Genomic DNA, 19397 nt, shown 5'->3' on the forward strand with positions numbered 1-19397 from the left:
TGTAAAGCTATTATACTCCAATAAAGATGTTAAAAAAAATAAAATAAAATGGATAACCAACAAGGACCTACTGTATAGCACAGGGAACTCTGTTCAATGTTATATAACAACCTAATTGGGAAAAGAACTTGAAAAAGAATATACATGTATATGTGTAACTGAATCACTTTGCTGTACACCTGAAACTAACGCAACACTATTAAACACCTATACTCCAATTTAAAATAGAAAGTTTAAAAAAAAAAAAGGCATGTATATAGAGGGACCAACCCTCCCAGTTTGTCCGACTCTCCCAGTTTTAGCACTAAAAATCCTGTGTCCCAAGAAACTTCACAGTCCTAGGCAAACTGAGAGGGTTGGTTTCCCTACATGAATGCTACCTTTTGTGTAAGAATGAAGGGGGGGGGATGAGAAAACACATTTATCATTACTTTCCTTCACCAAAAGAAACACAGAAGATAAACACCAAAAAACAGTGGAGTTGGTTACTTAGTTGGCAGGGTGGGGAATGGGGCAGAAGCGGTAAGAGTGTCACTTCTCTAGTATACTTTTTGGTATAGTTCTGATGTTTAGAAGCATGTTGATGTTCTGTGTATTTTTAAATGAATAGAATTAAATTTACAAGGATGGGAAGTGTGTGGGGATGGGCGGGGGGAAGGAACCTTAAACCTGGAAGAAAACTGAAACAAATGAACCCAATTTATTTCAAATAAATAACAATCACAGTGAAGGACAAAAACGAATTAATCCAAGTAATTCATGAACACAAAATGTAATTACACATTCTTAGTCTTGGGCAGGGTACAGACAGGGAAAGAACTGCACACAGTCCTGTAGTCTTTTAAGTATGTTTTTAATAGAGATAGGGCAAAAGAAATTCTAAGACTGTTTCAGATGTATTGTAGGACTGAACAAGTGAATGAAGTGATTTTTCAGGGAGCCTGGATTCTGAGGAAGAAGGGACACAGAAACACGGAATGGGGAAAGCAAGAAAGAACCCTATGAGGATGGACTGCAACTGGAGGTACTAGTGTGAACTCATGATTTCTGAAATCAAACATCATGTGCCTATGACATGTAAAATGTATGTGTACATGCATATCCGTGTGTATATGTCTGTATATGCACATTTTCTAGTTCTGTGTGAATAGGCCTAGAAGCAAGATGACACCCAGTAGCAATGATACGTAGTAGCAATGAGCCTACACAGCAGCCAGCAGATCTATGTATCTGTTATCATTCCCTAGAGTTCCTTGGAGAAACTGCTGATTCCAGATCCTGGGACATATTTAAGATAATGTCCTTTAAAAAAAAAAAAAGGTAGTGGAAGCCACAAGGATATAGAAACAAGATTGAAATGGATGGTACTCCTAACTGGTCAAATCTCAGACCATTTTAAGTACCAAAGTAAGTAATGAATTATGAGCCATTGAAAAAAATAGAAAAACAGGAGTCCAAAACAACAGTAACTGTAAAAATTCATGTGGACAGATATGGACTAATGAATGGAAGGATGGGAGAGAAAGGAGGGTTCAGGCTTACAGAGAACACTGTGTCAACTGGTACATAAGAAGAAATGCTGGAGTTGGAAAATCACCATTTTGTAACTGTCAAAGTAAAGACTGAATAAGCAAGAATCATCAATGGATGCTAAATATTGGGGGGAAAATGTTGATGTTAAGCATGGACTTAAAAAGAGCCTTCCACAGATTGCTTATCAGGTGTAAGGTAAAAAACAGTCACTAGGGCTTCCCTGGTGGCACAGTGGTTGAGAGTCCGCCTGCCGATGCAAGGGACACGGGTTCGTGCCCCGGTCCGGGAAGATCCCACATGCCGTGGAGCGGCTGGGCCCGTGAGCCATGGCCGCTGAGCCTGCGCGTCCGGAGCCTGTGCTCCGCAACTGGAGAGGCCACAACAGTGAGAGGCCCGCGTACGGCGTACGGAGAAAAGTCACTATACATTGGAGAAACTGAACGACACCTTGACCAGCTGACCAAAATTAACAGTGAGGAGAAGATGAGACACCGTGTAGTTATTCTGACCAAGAATGCATAGCCTGAATCTAATCGTGAGGAAACCCAAAATGAGGAACATTCTATTATTAAAGGGAGGATAGGGGAGGAGACAGAAGACTGTATTTTTCAAAAACAGCTCAACACCATAAAAGACAAAGGCAGCCATGGAAATGATCCAGGGTAAAGGAGATTAAGGGAAGGTAAGCAAATCAACAAATGATAAAATAAAAATAGTAAAATCTTAACAATAGGTCAATCTGAATAAAAGATGTGTTGATGTTCTTTGCACTATTCTTACTCTTGCCAATATCTGGTAAATTTGAAATCCCTTGAAATTATTTCCATATAAAAAGTTAGAAAAACAATTAGGAAGGCCTGACATTGGGTTACTAACCTCATGTTTTGCCAAACAAGGTTATTACAATGCAATCATGAAAAAACCCCATACTACCACCATCTACAATTATATCACTTTGTTTTAAAAAAGTGTGAGGAGAGGGCATATTAAACATCCCAAGCATAGCAATGATCTTAAATAAAAGAACGGTCCTTTAAAATGAATAAATTTAGATTTATGAAAAAGACATCACATTATCCTAATCTTTCTCATTTCCCCGTGGACCAGGGACAGCTATGTCAGCTTGGTGTTAGGGAATTAGTATTCTAAGTGGTGCATTTTCGACAACGGATGAAGTACAGTTCAGTGGAAAGAGCATGGAGTCTGGAGACAAATGTTGAATTCAAATCCTGGCTCCAGCAATTACCAGCTTTGTAACCTAAGCTCTCTTAGCCAGTTTCCTCAACTGTAAGGCAGATGGCTAAATCACAGAGTGTTAAGAGAATTAAATTAATGTATCTAGAATAATGCTTGACACAGAGGTGCTCAACAAATGTCTCCTCTCTTCCTTTGCTTGGTAGCCGCCTTTCTGTTCTCTGGAGTTGTATATGACTGGGGCCACACTGGTCCTTTCCTCCTTGACCCCAAAACACAAACCCACTAGGATCATGTAAGAAACGGAATTATCCTGAGAATAAACCTCCTTTTTGGAGGTAAATTTCATGAAAATAGAAGCCAGATATATTGCATAGTAGAATAAAAAGACACAAGACTTATAAAAACAGATGAGTTGGGGCATGGCTGGTAACTGATGAGGTCTCTTAAGGAGGTAAAGACAAGAGGAAGAAAGACAGTACTTGTTTATCTTAGAAAGGTCTGCTGCTCAAAAAAAACAGTATATTTTTTTCTTCATATATTCACAAGTCTATTTTGCAAATACCCATCCTTCTACTTCCAAGAGTGAAAAATAGCTTATGCCAAAACCAAACAGTATTAAAATCGCTAATTCTTTGTGTTTTACTAGCTATGTATCTCTGAAGAAAAAAAAAAAATCAATTCAGTAAAATGTCCATAAATTATGAGATTTCATCCAATTGTCTATTGTTTTTTTTGCTTCCCTCCACATATTTCCTGTTTACATCTAACAGGACGATTTCCTTTTATGTTGCTAATGAGAGTAATTCTTTAAAAGTCTGTTTTTTAAAATGGGAGAAAGAATTTAAAAAAATAACTAAATTGCATCATAGCAAAAAAATTTATATTGCCAACAGAAATTTAGTTTAACATTTAAAATCTTTATAGAAGATAAATTCTGATTTTTTCCTTTATTTTATCATAATTGAAAAATGAAATCACTTAACCTGAATACTTGATACTTGATTTCCTTAAAACTTCTCTATGGTAAAACAAAACTGTCCATATTTCAAGAGTGTATATAATATTATTAACACTCATGACAATTTCAAACCAACTAGCATTGGTATAGTTTTAACTTACTATTAGTTGTGGCTATTTATGGAAAAGAGGTGCGGAGCTTATTAGGGCCCAGCAAACCAGAAATACTTAATCTTACATTGTAGAGTTCAAAAGTGGCAGTACAGTGTGAAGACACTATGAACTGCCATCTCCTTCTCATAAGTCTCTTAAAACAAAGGCTGGAAAAACACTCAGTACCTCAAATATAATAACTAACAAAAATATTTCCATTAACTACTTTTTGCCCAGAGTGATTAAGGACATAAAAGATAGGAATTCTTGTTGCTTTATTATCTGATAAACTGCTAATAAGCTCCCGTTAGAAGTTCTTTACACATTACACCAAGTCGTCTTGGTCTTCTGATCATATATATATATTCACATATATATATGCATTTTTTCAAGTAAAGAAATGTTTAACAGATGTAAACTATTTATTGAATATTTGCCACCAAATATTGTTAAATACATTATCTTGCAGCATATCGCTTTCAAGTTAAAATGTCAGAAACAAACACCAATATTTACAATTCTTTTAAGGAATGTTATATAATGACACATTAAGGCGTAAATTCTTTTGGCTTATAATTCTTAAAAGAATGATAATAGCAAAAGTGATGCAAAATCTTCAGTGTGAGATTATGATTAAGCTACATTTTACAAAAATATGGTGTAAGATGGCAATAATCCCATTCAACATCCTGGATTATTAGATCCCTTCAGGAGGGACTGATAATTTATACAGTCAAACTTTTAAATTTACAGATAAAGGCAGTCCAATACTGCCACTGAGGAGTACATCTCTTAACATATACAACTTTCAGGCCACAGTTTTGAAGGTCTGAAGTATCAAGTTGGTTTGATGAATTAGTCGGTTGGCACTTATGAACACATTTATTGCCCTGTTTCAAAAAAAAAAACAACAATTAATTTTATCCCCCAAAAAATCATCCTTTAAAAATATTTTATACTTAAAATGCTCTACTAGCAGTAGCAATAAAATCAATTTAGGAAAAAAAAGGCAAGATAGTACTGAGTATCACAAATTTTATCCCAGCTTGGAACTGAAGGGTCCTGCATCATTTGAAACTATCTAGGAATTACTGCCCCCTAGTGGTTCTGGCTGGCAATAAGGTGTTGGTGGGCTGCTAATAATGGGTGGCACCTCAACAACCAGAGTTCACTTATAGGTCAAAAAAATAACTGGCCAAAGAAGAGGATTCAAACATAGTCTCCAGCTGCAGTTCACAGAAGTTACCAAAATAACATCTGCTAAAACATTATACTCAGTCTCAAAATCTATATATCAATGGGCATGATAAATACTTAAGAAAAAGCTCATTACTTTGAATCTGATTCATCCCAATCTCTCTTACCTTCCTTCAAAAAAAAAAAAAACTGAGAATTTTACTTTTAGAATATACTTTTAAAAGAAAATCATATGGTTTCAATATTTATGAGTCCACAATATATAAAAATATGTTCTTAAAAAATTACTTCATGCTGCACCATATTTCCTATCAGTCCATTTTCATATGGCCTGGAGCACAGAGGTGACACCCTAGTCCCCTTGAGTGGCCTTATCAGTTTCTCAGTAGCAAAGCTAAGCTTGTACAGTTGTCCCTTGGTATCCAAGAGGGACTGGTTCCAGGACCCCCCTCAGGTACCAACATCTGTGGATGCTCAATACCCTTACATAAAATGGTGTAGTATTTGCACATAACCTATGCACATCTTCCAGTACACTTTAAATCATCTCTAGATTCTAACCTGTAATACCTAATACAATGTAAATGTAATGTAAATAGCTGTAAATACAATATAAATGCTATGGAACTTTCTGGAATTTTTTCTCCCAAATATTTTCAATCCATAATTGGTTGAATCCAGCGATGTGGAACCTGCAGATACTAAGGGCTGACTGTATCTTCATCCTAAACATTCCTCAAAAAAGGGGGACTAGGAAGAATTAGATGAATCAATGCAAATTCATCCTCCTACTAAAAATGGCTCAAAGATCAGGCTCTATTAATAATTTTCAATTTTGAGGAAACAGGGACAAAAATTGTGGCACATTATTCATATGCAAATAATGGTAATTTAAACAAGCTGCTGAATGGAGAAAAAGTAGTAGAGAGCTTGAATAATCCATATGCCTGTTTAAACTGTTAAAAATAACTATGGCACCAAGGCACCAGGAGTTTTAAAAACTGAACCCAAGTGATTCTAACATACAAACAGGAATGAGAGTAATTTCAGATTAATGAAAATTATGTTCCAAATGAATTTATACCTTTCAGTGTGCTTATTCCAGGATAGTTCTCAATTAATCAGTATCATAAATAATTTTCTTAATGCAAATTATTCTTTTAATGTGTTTTTTGGTTATTTGGGCTTAGCAGGGGAGACCAAGGAAAAATAGATGTAAGTTTATTTTCAGAACACACCTGCTAGCTTATTAAACTAAGTCAACAAGGTACATTTCCCCTAGACAACCTGAATAGTAGTATGAAACAACACAAAACCATTAATAATATTTAGCTCAATATCTTTAAGTTAGAATAAAATGTAAATATTTCAACCTGTTTGAACTATTTAAAATAATTATGAAAATCAATATACCATTCTAATGTATTTTTATTATTTTTTAATATTACTACAGTAATATTGTAATAGGTTGACATGGATATTGGGATCTTAAAATGTCAATGGTGGGATAGGATGTTAGAGGTCCCTGCCAATTAGAGCTGAAATAATCACCACTTATTCTTCTGCTTCAAGCACTGTAGGAAATTGGTTTTGTCCACAAAACTCTACTTGAGGTACAAAGAATTCTCTGTAAGGTATGAGGCTGCAGAAGACATAGCCTCTGCATCAGTTTATACATTATATGTACATGTGTATTATACATAAATCACATAAGATTACTTGGCTTTCCAGAATGTTCCACAGCCAAGTGTATGTAAATTTTAAAATAATGTCATATTTACCTTTTTAGTATACTTCCTGTCTTATAGAAAGCCCTCCCTATTCCAGGACAGTGGATCACAACCGTTTACAGTTTACGTGAAGCACTTTTACAAAAACACACCTGAACCCTGACCCCATTCCAAGCGAATGGAGTCAGAATCTCTGAAGGTAGGGCCAAGGCACTGGGATTTTAAAACACTGAACCCAAGTGACTGTAATGTGCAAACAGGATTGAGAACCACTGTTTTAACAATAGTGCAGCAGTTCTTAACAGACGTGCAGGATCCATGACATCTGGAAATTTCTCAGAAATGTAAATTCTTGGGCCCACCCTAGACCTACAGAATCAGAAACTCTGGGTGGAACCCAAAAGCAATCTGTCTTTAACAAGCCCTCCTCCAGCTGATTCTGAGGCTATTAAAGTTTGAGAATCACTGCTTCAGGGGTTGGTAAAGTAGGCCAGTAAGTCAAATCTCACTCACTGTATGGTCTGCGAGCTAGGAATACTTTACATTTGAAAGAGTAAAAATTTTTTTAAAAATCAAAATATTATGATGTGACAGCTGAATTATATAATTCAGTGTCTATAAGTAAGGTTTTGTTAGAACACAGCCACAAAAATACCACTTGTTTCCACACTGTCTACAGCTGCTTCTGCACCACAAAAGCAGAGGTGAAGTGCTGCAGCTGCAACAAGCCCACCAAGTCAAAATATCTGCCATCTGGCCCTTTTCAGAAAAAGTCTGCAACTCCTGCTCCAGACTAGAGTCATGGCTGGATTATCAACCATTTCCTTTCTATTTTTAACAGTCTATCTTAGTAAGTTGGTGTAAGTATTAATAATATAGTAAAAGGGTTTAATTTATATGATTTTAGTATCATATAAAACCACATAATTTTCTAATTCTTAAAAGAAAAGGATGATAAATGACAATACTTACTTGCCATCTTTAAAATAGGTTTTCAGAGTATCACTGAAACTTTTGGAGTACTTTACAAATTCTTTCTTTTGGTGTTCAAGTGCCTGCAGACATCAAAAATAATTTTAAAAAATACTAAACAAGAAAAGAGAAGTAACACAAAAGCCAAAGTCAAAGACAGGAGATTACACAGAATACGAACGTACCTTATATTACAGATAAGCATTTTTAGGTAAATATATGTAACAGCATATTTAAATGCAAGGACAAACCCAGTCATTAATGATACAAAACAATTTCCAATAATTCAACAGTCTTATTATTTAATTCAGTAAAATGACTAAGTGTAAACCAATATCTAGGGTGGCAGCTTGCAAGGCTTCTACTAAACTTACCCTGCGGTTCTGGTATTGATATTTCTTGAAGACACTGTTCACTGTATCAAGAAGTTCTTTTATTGCACTAGCTATATCCCTGTTGGGTGAGGAAAAAACAATCTTCTTAAAATCAGTTTCATTTGAAAGAAGTCTACATTTTTTTAAAGAATCACTGCACTGTTAACTACCATATGAACACTGCATCAAGCACAAATACTTGACTGGCTAGTTGAATGGGGGTTTTAGCCTGTACCCTCCTGTGATCCCAGCTACTCTTGCACTGCTGACAAAACACTGCACAACTAACATCAGCTTTCCCAAATCAGTAACATTTCATTCAGCATTACGCACTCAAATTTGTAAGAAAATACCTCTGCCTCTCACCTTTTCCAGTTACAATTCTTCCTTTTTCTGGCTCATGTAGGTGAATTCAAGCAACCATATCATCCACTTTTGCTATTTCATGAATAATTATATGAAAATTTGCTATTACATGTAACTCATTTCTGTACTTAAAACACCAAATTACAGACCTGATGTAGTTCTGAAACATAGTTTCAAACATAGTTCTGATGTTTAAAATATTTCCTCCTCAGATGTAGCTCTTCTCTCTTAAGACACATCTATTCTCTTCCAAACTTTTGCTGACACTATTTCCTTCAGAAAATATATTTAAATTTCTGGGAGACAATATCAGAATATTCTTCTACCTTAACCTTTTCAGCAATCATTCTTTGAGTATATATGTATCAGCACTTTTCTCCCCTTTCTAAAGAAAGAGAGAAGAAATCAATAATTCTCATCTGACTTGACTATTCTTCCTATCCATGTACCATTTTCTAAAAAGTCTTCTTATCTTTTGTATCTATGCCCTTTTCAATTTCCATGTTCTAACTTCATAGTAATATTTTGGCAAACTGAACTTACTATAATTCTGCATTCTCAAATAGCCTCTCAGTCTCTAAGGCAAACCTCTTTTTCACATCCATTCTTAGCTGTTAATTGCTACAAAAACTTTTACTGTTCAAATGCAATGCAAGTGTGAAGATATGAATTAGTAAAACATCAACCTAGACCACCCCAAACATAACCTTTTATTACCTACTTTTTAGTCACAAATCTCAGATTTCAGTTATTTCACACCTAAAACATTTCAGCTATACTATTTAAAGAAAACCAAAAGGCTCCGTGTCCAGATTTTTGTGTGTACGTGTGTGTTTCACAGCTTATTTCTAGTAAATAAGCATATGGAAATTCTAAAAATTACAAATATACAGAATTTTGGTATAAAAAAGTATTTTAGCCTATTCTGAAGTAGCAATGATATTTTTATTAAATATTTCAATAATTATTTCCTTATTACCTCTTGTATTTCAAATATTGGCATCAGGCTGAAACATTAAAATATTAGATATTCAAACAGGATAATGAATTTACATAATTACATCTGTCCACTCTTTTTTGTTTTTTGGCCTCTAGTAGTAACAATTTTAAGTTACATTAACTATTCCTTTCATTTACGTTTTTGAGAAAGTTGAATCCTTCTGTATTGCTGTGATGGGCGTAAGCCCCCTACTGCTTAATAAAATGGTGTCATATGACCATCCCATTATGTGAGAAAAATTAGTTTCAACAAATAAAAAATGTCAAATCTCTGAATATGGAAGATTCTTCAAACCCACAATAAGCTTATTCAAAAGGGATACAACAAAGAAAATTATAGTGATCAGACAGCTGTTTATACACAACCATACCTTGTTGTGTACTTTAATGAATATTGGGAGTCTGTATGTACTTGAAAAGGGAAAAAATCTCCCCAGGTGATTCTGCTGATGAACCAGGTTTGGAAACCACTGCTTGGAAACCCAGAACCTAGAGCTAATCCTTGATCCACTATTTGCCACGGAGCTTTATAAAGACCAAGGCTGTTTATCCCTAGGTCTGGCCTTTTCTAAAACAATCTGCAGCAATTTATGTCAAATATTATGTCATCTGTATGTACATGGAACAGCATTTTCATTTATGGCACTAAGGTTTGCACCAGGGAAGCTAAATTATTTTAGTAACTACCCGAGGGTTTGTTTCCTATAAGAGAAAATACCGGCACACACACACAAAATACTTCAGACAATTAAACAAAATAAAGAACTGGGGAAAACCTGAGGGTAAAATAATTATAATGCAATTATATGCAGTTTGGAGTTAACGGATTCTGTGATACAGGACAAATAGTATGTGTAAGTAGAAAGGAATTTTAGTAACTTGCAGGTTGCTAAAGGGGTTAAGGGGGCAACTCTGGGGAGCATACACGCTGGAAGAGAGGACCACAGGCATCAGAAGAAATATAATACATCTTATTAAAAAAATTGCATGGAATAGTAGAGCTTCTAACTGTATCCACCAAATTTGTATAATTATGTTTATACAAACACTCTAAAGGAAGGAAATTCCTACACTGTATGTTTAGTTTGGTCTAGACTGGACACCTCTGGAAAAGCTATTTTGAGGCCAGCATCAAAACCAAACGCTGGTAAATTTTCACCTCTGAATATGCAAATGTAGATTATAAAGAGTAAACAGGGGCTTCCCTGGTGGCACAGTGGTTGAGAGTCCGCCTGCCGATGCAGGGGACACGGGTTCGTGACCCGGTCCAGGAAGATCCCACATGCCACGGAGCGGCTAGACCCATGAGCCATGGCCGCTGAGCCTGTGCGTCCGGAGCCTGTGCTCCACAACGGGAGAGGCCACAACAGTGAGAGGCCCGCATACCGCAAAAAAAAAAAAGAGTAAACAGGTAAATGCATAGCTTTCTGGACTATTAAATCACCAGTTTCCACTAGTCATCCATTAATTGGAATGTATCCTAAGAATGAATTTTATAAAATATTTGCATAAGCTCAAATGTAGTCAAACACATTCATTAATCAAAAGTACTTTTAAAATAATTTGTTTGCTGGATCATTTTTCCTAATCAACTTCATAGAGAGAGGGGAAAAAAAATCTTATTTCACAATGCTTTAGGTTCTGTGAGTGTATGCTAGGTTCTGTGCTAGGTACCATGTATATCATTTCCATTCTCACAACTATCACCCTCATCTTCACAGGCAGAAACTAGAATCACAGAAGCTAAGCAAATTATCCAAGGTCACACAGCAAAACGCTGGAATGGGGAGTCAAACCTAAGTCTGCTGATATATACAAAAATATATGGATATTTGTTAGCTGACAGGAATCTTTTCTCCTATAACATTTTGTACAGTACTTGGTATAGTAGGTATTTGATCCATGCTTATTGAAAAATATTGTTAAAATATTTTGAAAGAAGGGGATATCCACCTTAAATATGAGAAAGTAAAATATTTTAAAGAAAAATAATAATAACTGTACAATATGTTGTGCTTGAAGGATAAACCATTTTATATTTTGGTGCAATTTTATCCGCTAATTTGTCAAACAATTAACACTGGTAACAATATATATCAAAAGTTATCAATATATATCAGTGATACAAATAATTATACCTTAGCCATCCATGCTAATACACACATGGTTGAATTTCAGTCTCAGAAACAATACATATTATCAACAAACTTTCCATGGCAAATTATCCCTCCTAAAATGGATACGAAATAAATTTTAATTGCCAATAATCTTAATTCAGTTGGCTGAGTACACTCCAGAAAACAGAAATGAAATATTACTATTGCCGCATAAATGAGAGACAAGACCCCAATTCAGCCCTTGTCAATGACTAAGGACAAGACTCTTAGGCTCTTGACCTCAACTCGCTTTTGATCAAAATGTGGCTATTAATAAATTGGTTTTCAAACGGTATCTCTTTAGAGCCACACTGGGTTTAGCAGAGACGTCTCCAGGACTTCCTAAGATGGAAAGAGAGTATCAAAATAGCAAGATGAGGGCTCCGGACCGACCATCTCTATCCGAGCTTCAACTACAACAACACCGTTCTGCCTCTTTCCTACTGACACCCTAGATAGGATGTCCTTTACCACACCTCTTCCAAACAGCAGAAACATTCTTTTCTTCAATCACCAGATTAGATCAACATTATGAATCTATGATTGGGAAGCAGCAGAGAAGTCCCTGGAGTCAGTCTGCTTAGGTTCAAACCAAGTTATAGAAATATAGCATATGATCACCAAAATAAATTAAACCTTAAATTATTTGAAAATTTTAGAACTAAGTGTTTAAACAGCTGTGTTTGAGATCACTGATAATTTATCCTTTTATGGGCCAAACGTGTTCACTTTATACCAAACTGAAAATAAAAAGCTGTATTAAAAGCTGTTAAAGAACGCTGGGGCTTTCCAATAAAGGTAAAATATTTACCTTAGGGTTTATCCCCTGTGACATGGATTTTGGCTAGTCAATGAAGTCTTTTGTACTTTCTGATCTTCAATTAGAGGACCAAAAAGAAGAGGGTCACTCCTTGATAGCTGGGTTGGTACCTATCACCGTTATTTTCTAAAATGGGTCATACTCCTCCCTCTAACCCACTCAAAATAGGTGGCCAAATAGCTAAAATAGAATTCTGCAATGTGAATTACAAGGAATACTCTTCCCCTGAGAAGTATGCTAATATTTATTCCAAGGCAGCCTCTTTCAGTTTTTTAAAGATACAATGTATGATGCAGCTTCTTCCAGAAAAAGATCTGTGCTAAGTTCTTCCTTTCTAGCCATTTCTATTTGTGGTTTCACCCAAAGGTTGCATTGATAGTGCCACTACAGTTATTCCCGGCTTTCTCTGTATTCTACCCATTGAGGCTGAAGAAAATTATCTGACTCTTTAGTTTGAAAATACTTATCTAGAAATTCTGCTTGGAGCTTCCCCCTCATTCCTCCGCTCTCTCACCCCCGAGGAGAGTGCCCCTGGCTCGAGAATGACCCTTTTTGCTGCTGCCCATCAACCAGCCTCCTGGCCTCACACACAGTTCTGTCTTTTTTAACCTACATCCCAAAGGCAAGGATTTTTGGAGGTTCACCATTTGGTCAACATTAGAAAGTGCTATTTATCACTAAGGGTACATACATTATTATGCTAATGACTTGTACCATTTCTGAAATAAAAAACAATATTGGTATCCTTTGTTATCAATCTCTATAATTTATCCAACTCCTCTCTTCACTTTAATCTGACATTTACATTTTTCCATTTCTCACGAAGTTCAAACTGCATTCCAGTTTCATGCACATTTCACTGTTTTTAAACATTCTAAAAAAATGTTACTGTACTCAGAAGCCAAAGGCACAGTTTAGAAGTTAATAATAAAAATGCAGCAATTAAAATTTTCAATTTTTAAATTTCAATTTAATATTAATATCATACCAAAGTAAAACATAAACTTTTGAGTGGTTCCTTTGAAGTACTTAAAAAAAATAAGAACCAAACAAAAAGTTGCTTACTTGATTGTCTGCAGAAACCTCACTCTGTCATTGATCTCATCTGGGATCTTACTGAGAATTTGTTTAAGTGCTCGTGCCTTTTCGTTTAGGTCCTGGAATTCTGGCTCCGGTCGTTCAATCATATACTCTGATAAAATACATAATAAAAAAAAATCATGCAACTTGCTGCCAAATTCAAGTCTAAGAATTTCCAATGTGTTGGTCAAGGAGGTGGGGGGGGAGGGGGGAGATAAAGGCCAGATAATTAGGGAAGACAAGGTTGCAAACCAGAAGTCATTACCGTTCAACTTAGTTCTGTAATTATATTAGGGCTCCCTCCAAATAAAATATCAGAAAATGAAAGACTGAACATTTTCAATTTGGGGTAAATGGAAACCCATGAAACCTTAAAAATTAAAAAGATTAATAAATAAATAAATAAAAATTAAAAGGGAGGCCTAATCAAGTTTTTCAGGCCTCTCAAGCTAAATTTCACAAGGAAACCTTAAAGTAAGTAACATTTGTAACAAATACAATGGCAATGGGGAATATGAGTTTAATAAAAACCTCTATACTGAACGTACTACCAGATTCATTATAGACTTGGAAACATTACAACTCTACCAACTCTTCAATATAACTCAGCCTAACAGGCTACAGATGCTCAAGTCTAGAAAAATGATGAGGACTTTCTCATAATTTATGGAATCAGTTAAAAACATCTACATCTACTTTTGTTCTCCCTTAATAAACATGGGAAATTATACCTCTATGTTTTTCTAAATTAGTGGGAACTGAATTTAATTCAGTTAAACTAAATTTAACTGAAACCCATTTCTAATTATTTAAAAAAGCAAAAAAGTGAAAAGAGGCCAAAAGGATGATTATTACATTGTTCTCTCGAATCTGTGTTTGAAAAAAAAAATACGCAATACTAAAGTTTAAAAAGAAGAAACTCATTACTTTCAAACTGGTATTTGCATAAAGTCAACACAAAATAAAATAACCATTCCAAACAGCTTGTCTCTTGGTGAAACCAGAACTCATCAAACATATTAATCAGTAGGGGAAAAAATTAAAGCATGCAGCATAAACAAATGCTTTACTTCAAGTAATTAAATCTGACAAATATAAAATAAAAATAAGAACTACATTTCTATTTTATATGGTTTCTTTTTTTCCTCCCACTTTCAAAACAATAGCAATAACAATAAGAGGGAATGGAGGAGAAGGGGAGGAAGTCCCTTTTATCAAATAAGAAAGATTTGGAGGAAAAGCTTTTCAACAACTGTAAGGAACTAAACAAGACTCTTTCTGATTACCTTCTACATCATCAGCTGCCATTCGAAGAAGAGACTCTGTGAAGTTGACTTCTACACTTTTTTTCTCTAAAATTTTCATAATGATGTCTTGTGTGAGTCCTGGATTTTCTTTTTCAGCCTATAAGAAAGAGAAAGCTAGTTTTGAAATATAGAAACTAAATCAGCATTTCAAAGCCAAAACCTAATTGCTTAGAACCTGTTGGGACCTCCTTAAACTGATCAACTTATAAATAAGAGCAGAAATCTTTGCAAAGCAGGTGTCGTGATGGCACTCACTTATGTTTGGGTACAGCTTGTGCATCCGTAACTTCTTATTACAGACACGGTCCCATTTTCCATTTCAACATAAAGTATTTAACATTTCCTACTTCTCATTTACACTCTCTTGCAATTAAACTAATAACAAACGTAGAAATAAAGATTATATATATACTGGTAGTTCTTCAATTACTTTTTTCAATAGATTAAAGACACTGAAGATTTTTAGCTATTTCGACTTGAGGATCAAGCAGTAACTCATCTCACAATTTTTTTTTGCAGATTCTTTACATTTAAATTAACAGAATGTCAGAAAAAACAAACCAAAACAAAAAAATAACCCGTCTTTTGGAGGTTTTGTTTTGTTTTTTTTGCAGTACGCGGGTCTCTCACTGTTGTGGCCTCTCCCGTTGCGAAGCACAGGCTCCAGACGCGCAGGCTCAGCGGCCATGGCTCACAGGCCCAGCCGCTCTGCAGCATGTGGGATCTTCCCGGACCGGGGCACGAATCCGCGTCCCCTGCATCGGCAGGCGGACTCTCAACCACTGTGCCACCAGGGAAGCCCCTTTTGGAGGTTTTACTGAAGCTATGTGATCCCTTAACTACATTCCCACACAACGATTTTCATTTCCTATTTTTGCAGCAAGAGTATTTCCTTCACTAGCTTTCAGAACATCATTAATCCTTTTACTACCTCCTGAGCTTGTTTCACTAATGAGTTTGCATTGATTCGATGTTACTTACACTCTCTACGGTACTAGAATCTTCTAGTCATTTCAAGATTGAGTGTAAAGAGTTCTGAGTTTACCAAAGTTAATTTTCGAGATTTTGGTTTTCCCTTGTAATTCTGTCCCATTTTATTTTAAAAAATTTTATAATCACATTCTGTTTCTTTTAGGATGCCTGCCAATTTTAATCATTATGCTGATGATTTCCTATCTTTTTTGCCCTGATATTAAATAGCAAACAGAAACACAACTTATGATCTATCAGATAGCAATCTATTTGCTTCTTGATGCGTCAGTTATGTTAACTTCTGCCTCCTCAATCTGGTATCACTGCAGATTCAGCTTTATTTGGTTCCTATTGCTCTTCACATTATAACACCTTTTGCTTCTCATTAATTTCAAGTACCAAAAACCGAAAGGTTATGGAATGAAAGGAGAAAAAATATACACATTTATCTCAATCCCGGGACCATTTTAACTGCTGTCAAATGCTATACAGGAAAATCATTTTGATAGTTGATTAATAATAATAAAATATGTCCTACTGAATTCCGTTTCTTTTATAACCTGTTTTGATTTTTCCTCTCATGAATATATTTAAGGAAGAATCTACTTTAATAAATAAGATTTGCCATTAAAAGCAAAGCTGTACAAGTGTGGCTTAAGACGGTATCAACATCATTAATCTGGTAAACTGCCACAAAATAACATATAGTATACTAATTAAATAAGCCACTATTTGATAACAGTGGTTTATCTTCTCTAAGTAGCATTAAATCTACCTACATAATGAATTATCTTGGAAAGCAGGGGAGCATTCTCTCTGTGCTTCCAGAGAATGCCAAAAGAAAAATAATGCCTCTCTGATTAAGTTATAATAAGCTACTGAAAGAATTAAATGCTGAAAGCCTGAGAACAAAGTTTTCAATACCAAGTTCGTTTGCAGTCCCCAAATGCCAAAGCTGGAGCATTACAGAGTTCTTACAGAGGTCCCTAACTTTCTTGTTCACAGTGTTCTTAGTACCAAAAAAATACCTAACAGTGCTGCGTATTAAGTAAAGTACAAACAGCTTAATGAATACTTACATCCTAACAACTTAGTAACCTTTAAAATTACGTGAATTGAAAGAAAAATATTTTATTCTTAAATAACCACAATCCCTAACGAGACGTGTGCACCTGTTGGGCACTGCACAATTTCTCAAATGTTGGAATTAGACCCTTCCACCCTCATTTCCTGTTATACATTGATTTTCTTGTGATACATGCATTCTATCAATAGCAGTGGCCAAAAGTCCAGTTTCACAAAGATACGACATCATTGAAAGGAACATAGCCCAATCAAATATGCTGAAGCTGCAAACTATTTCAAGAGAGTCCATTCACACGGTGTCAACCTAATGTTGAGTATCACTGTGTTCCTTCAAATTTTTAAAATATCCCACGACGCCACTCTGAGTTTGCTGCATGGTCCTGGAGTGCCTCAGCACATACTTTGGGAACAGTAGTCTAGCATCTTAGCTATTTTTTAAAAATCTTAATAGCCTTAAATTTAATCAGTGACTCTAGTTGACAAAACAAATATATCTACCCTTAAATCAGAGACTCTATCTATACCTTCAAGATATCCCTCAGAATACAACCTTAAACTCTGCAGTCCAACTTTTCTGAAAAATCCAAGAGTGAGAGAAAACTATCCCAAAGGCAGTTAACATCCACTCTTGTGGAGCAATGATTCTCAACACTATCAGAACCTCCCAGAGTGAAGAGGAATCAACAGCAGGATAGATATCATAAAAGACAATATTAACTAGTATTGTTTTATCTTTGGAAAAATTATTTTAATCCTTTTTCTCCAGATAACAAAACTAGATATTAAAGCTTGATAAATATTACTGTTGTTGTGGAGCAAGAACTGGAAACATGAATATATATATATGGATATAAATATGGATATATGGCTGGGCAAGAAACATGAAACAAGGTTTTTTAAATCTTTTTCAAATAAGTTATAGTGTAAAAATTACAAAAATCTTAAACTTTTTAATGCATGTCCTCCTTTAAAGTCATTTGAAATTTGAACAAATTAAATATAGTAATTAAGAATAAATCAATGCAAAACTAATATATTTTCCTCCAAATAACTTCCACTATCCCCAATTAAGAATCAGTGCCGTGGACAAAATTACCCATGTATTAAGCCAGATCTATAATAATCACATACTTTAAACACAGTTTGCTTTTTAACTGTACTTTAGAATTAAAACATCAGCTTATGTATAAGGATATTATAACAAAGAGCTTAATGAAATTCATTATTTTATCTCTTTTATGAATGTCATTGAGTATATACCATATACTACTTCAGAGAGGGTCTTCTTTATGAGGACACACAAGAGAAATTTCTCTCTGTTCCTGATATCAGAAAAGCTAAAAAACTGACTTTTGCCTTATCGATACTACAGCGTGCAACAGATCCCTTTTCTTTCTTTTCTTTGGCCACAAAGATGCTTAAAATAGTCCCCATCCTGCCTCCCTAATGACCAAATATACCCTTCCAAACCACACTGATACTTAATGGAAAGAAGAAAAAAAACACTAAGGATGGTGCTGCTTCACTGATTCTCTTCATTAACCCAATGATTTGGCAGGATATATTTTAATGAAATTAGTATGTATGTGTACACAGGCACTGCATTTTAGAGTATTAAACAAATCAAAATAGCTCTAATCCAACACACACAATGTAATTTCTTCTAGTGAAATACGCAGATGTCTAATGACGTTATTTGCGCTATCAGTTAAGAGTGGTATCAATAAACTAATCTTTGCCATAAAAAGAAATCAAGCTGGATGGATTTATAGTTTCAACTCCAATGAGACTCAACTGTAAACTTCTTCTAGATTTAAACATTAAAATACCTTCCCTGAAATATAACTTGTTTTAGCTATTGATGGGAGCAAACACACAAAAAGTAAATAAAAATTAAGACTTTGGGTGTCTTGATATGTATTTAGGATGGGATGGATTAATTTTTATATGAAAGACTGTACCCAATATGTAGAGTAGGGTTGCCCAATAAATATAATGCAAGAAACAATGAGGAGCCTATGTAATTTAAAATTTTCTAGTAGCCACATTAAAAAGTAAAAAGAAAAAACATGTGAAGTCATTTTAAGAGTACATCCAAAATATTACCATTTCAACATGTAATCAACATAATACACTTATTACCGAGTTGTATACATTCTTTTTTTTGGTATTCACCTTCAAAATCTGGTGTGTATTTTATACCTGGAGTACAACTCAATTTGAACTCGCTGTATTTTAAGTGCTCAACAGCAACACATAGCTTGTGATTATCAATTGAACATCTCAGGTCTAGAGACAATGAAAAAATTCATTCGAGTGACTCAGCTGTATATTCTCAAAATATCCTTAATCTGACATACACAGAGGTCTTATTTCCCCCCTCAAAAATACTGTTTTATACTTACGTTCTATAGGTAAACAATATGAAGAAAATCTTTGAGTTATAACTTTATAAAAGTTTTAATAAGTCAAATAAAACAGAATTTAAAAATATACTC

At 34.9% G+C, this 19397-nt stretch overlaps 1 protein-coding gene across 2 annotated transcripts in view; it reads right to left on the reverse strand.

The window, feature by feature from the left end:
• Positions 1 to 683: 683 nt before the first annotated feature.
• PDCD10 (programmed cell death 10) overlaps positions 684 to 19397 on the reverse strand; it is a 43386-nt gene continuing 24672 nt past the window's right edge. For both annotated transcript variants that reach the window (XM_032630666.1, XM_032630665.1), the window contains 5 exons: positions 14821 to 14938; positions 13520 to 13646; positions 8114 to 8192; positions 7740 to 7822; positions 684 to 4730 (listed from right to left, as the gene is read on the reverse strand). In XM_032630666.1, the coding sequence (XP_032486557.1) occupies positions 4649 to 4730; positions 7740 to 7822; positions 8114 to 8192; positions 13520 to 13646; positions 14821 to 14938 (489 nt within the window). In that variant the 3' untranslated portion in view covers positions 684 to 4648. The remainder of the gene's footprint in view (positions 4731 to 7739; positions 7823 to 8113; positions 8193 to 13519; positions 13647 to 14820; positions 14939 to 19397) is intronic.

The sequence above is a fragment of the Phocoena sinus genome, chromosome 4 (genome assembly GCF_008692025.1).
Source record: "Phocoena sinus isolate mPhoSin1 chromosome 4, mPhoSin1.pri, whole genome shotgun sequence".
NCBI classification, from domain to species: domain Eukaryota; kingdom Metazoa; phylum Chordata; class Mammalia; order Artiodactyla; family Phocoenidae; genus Phocoena; species Phocoena sinus.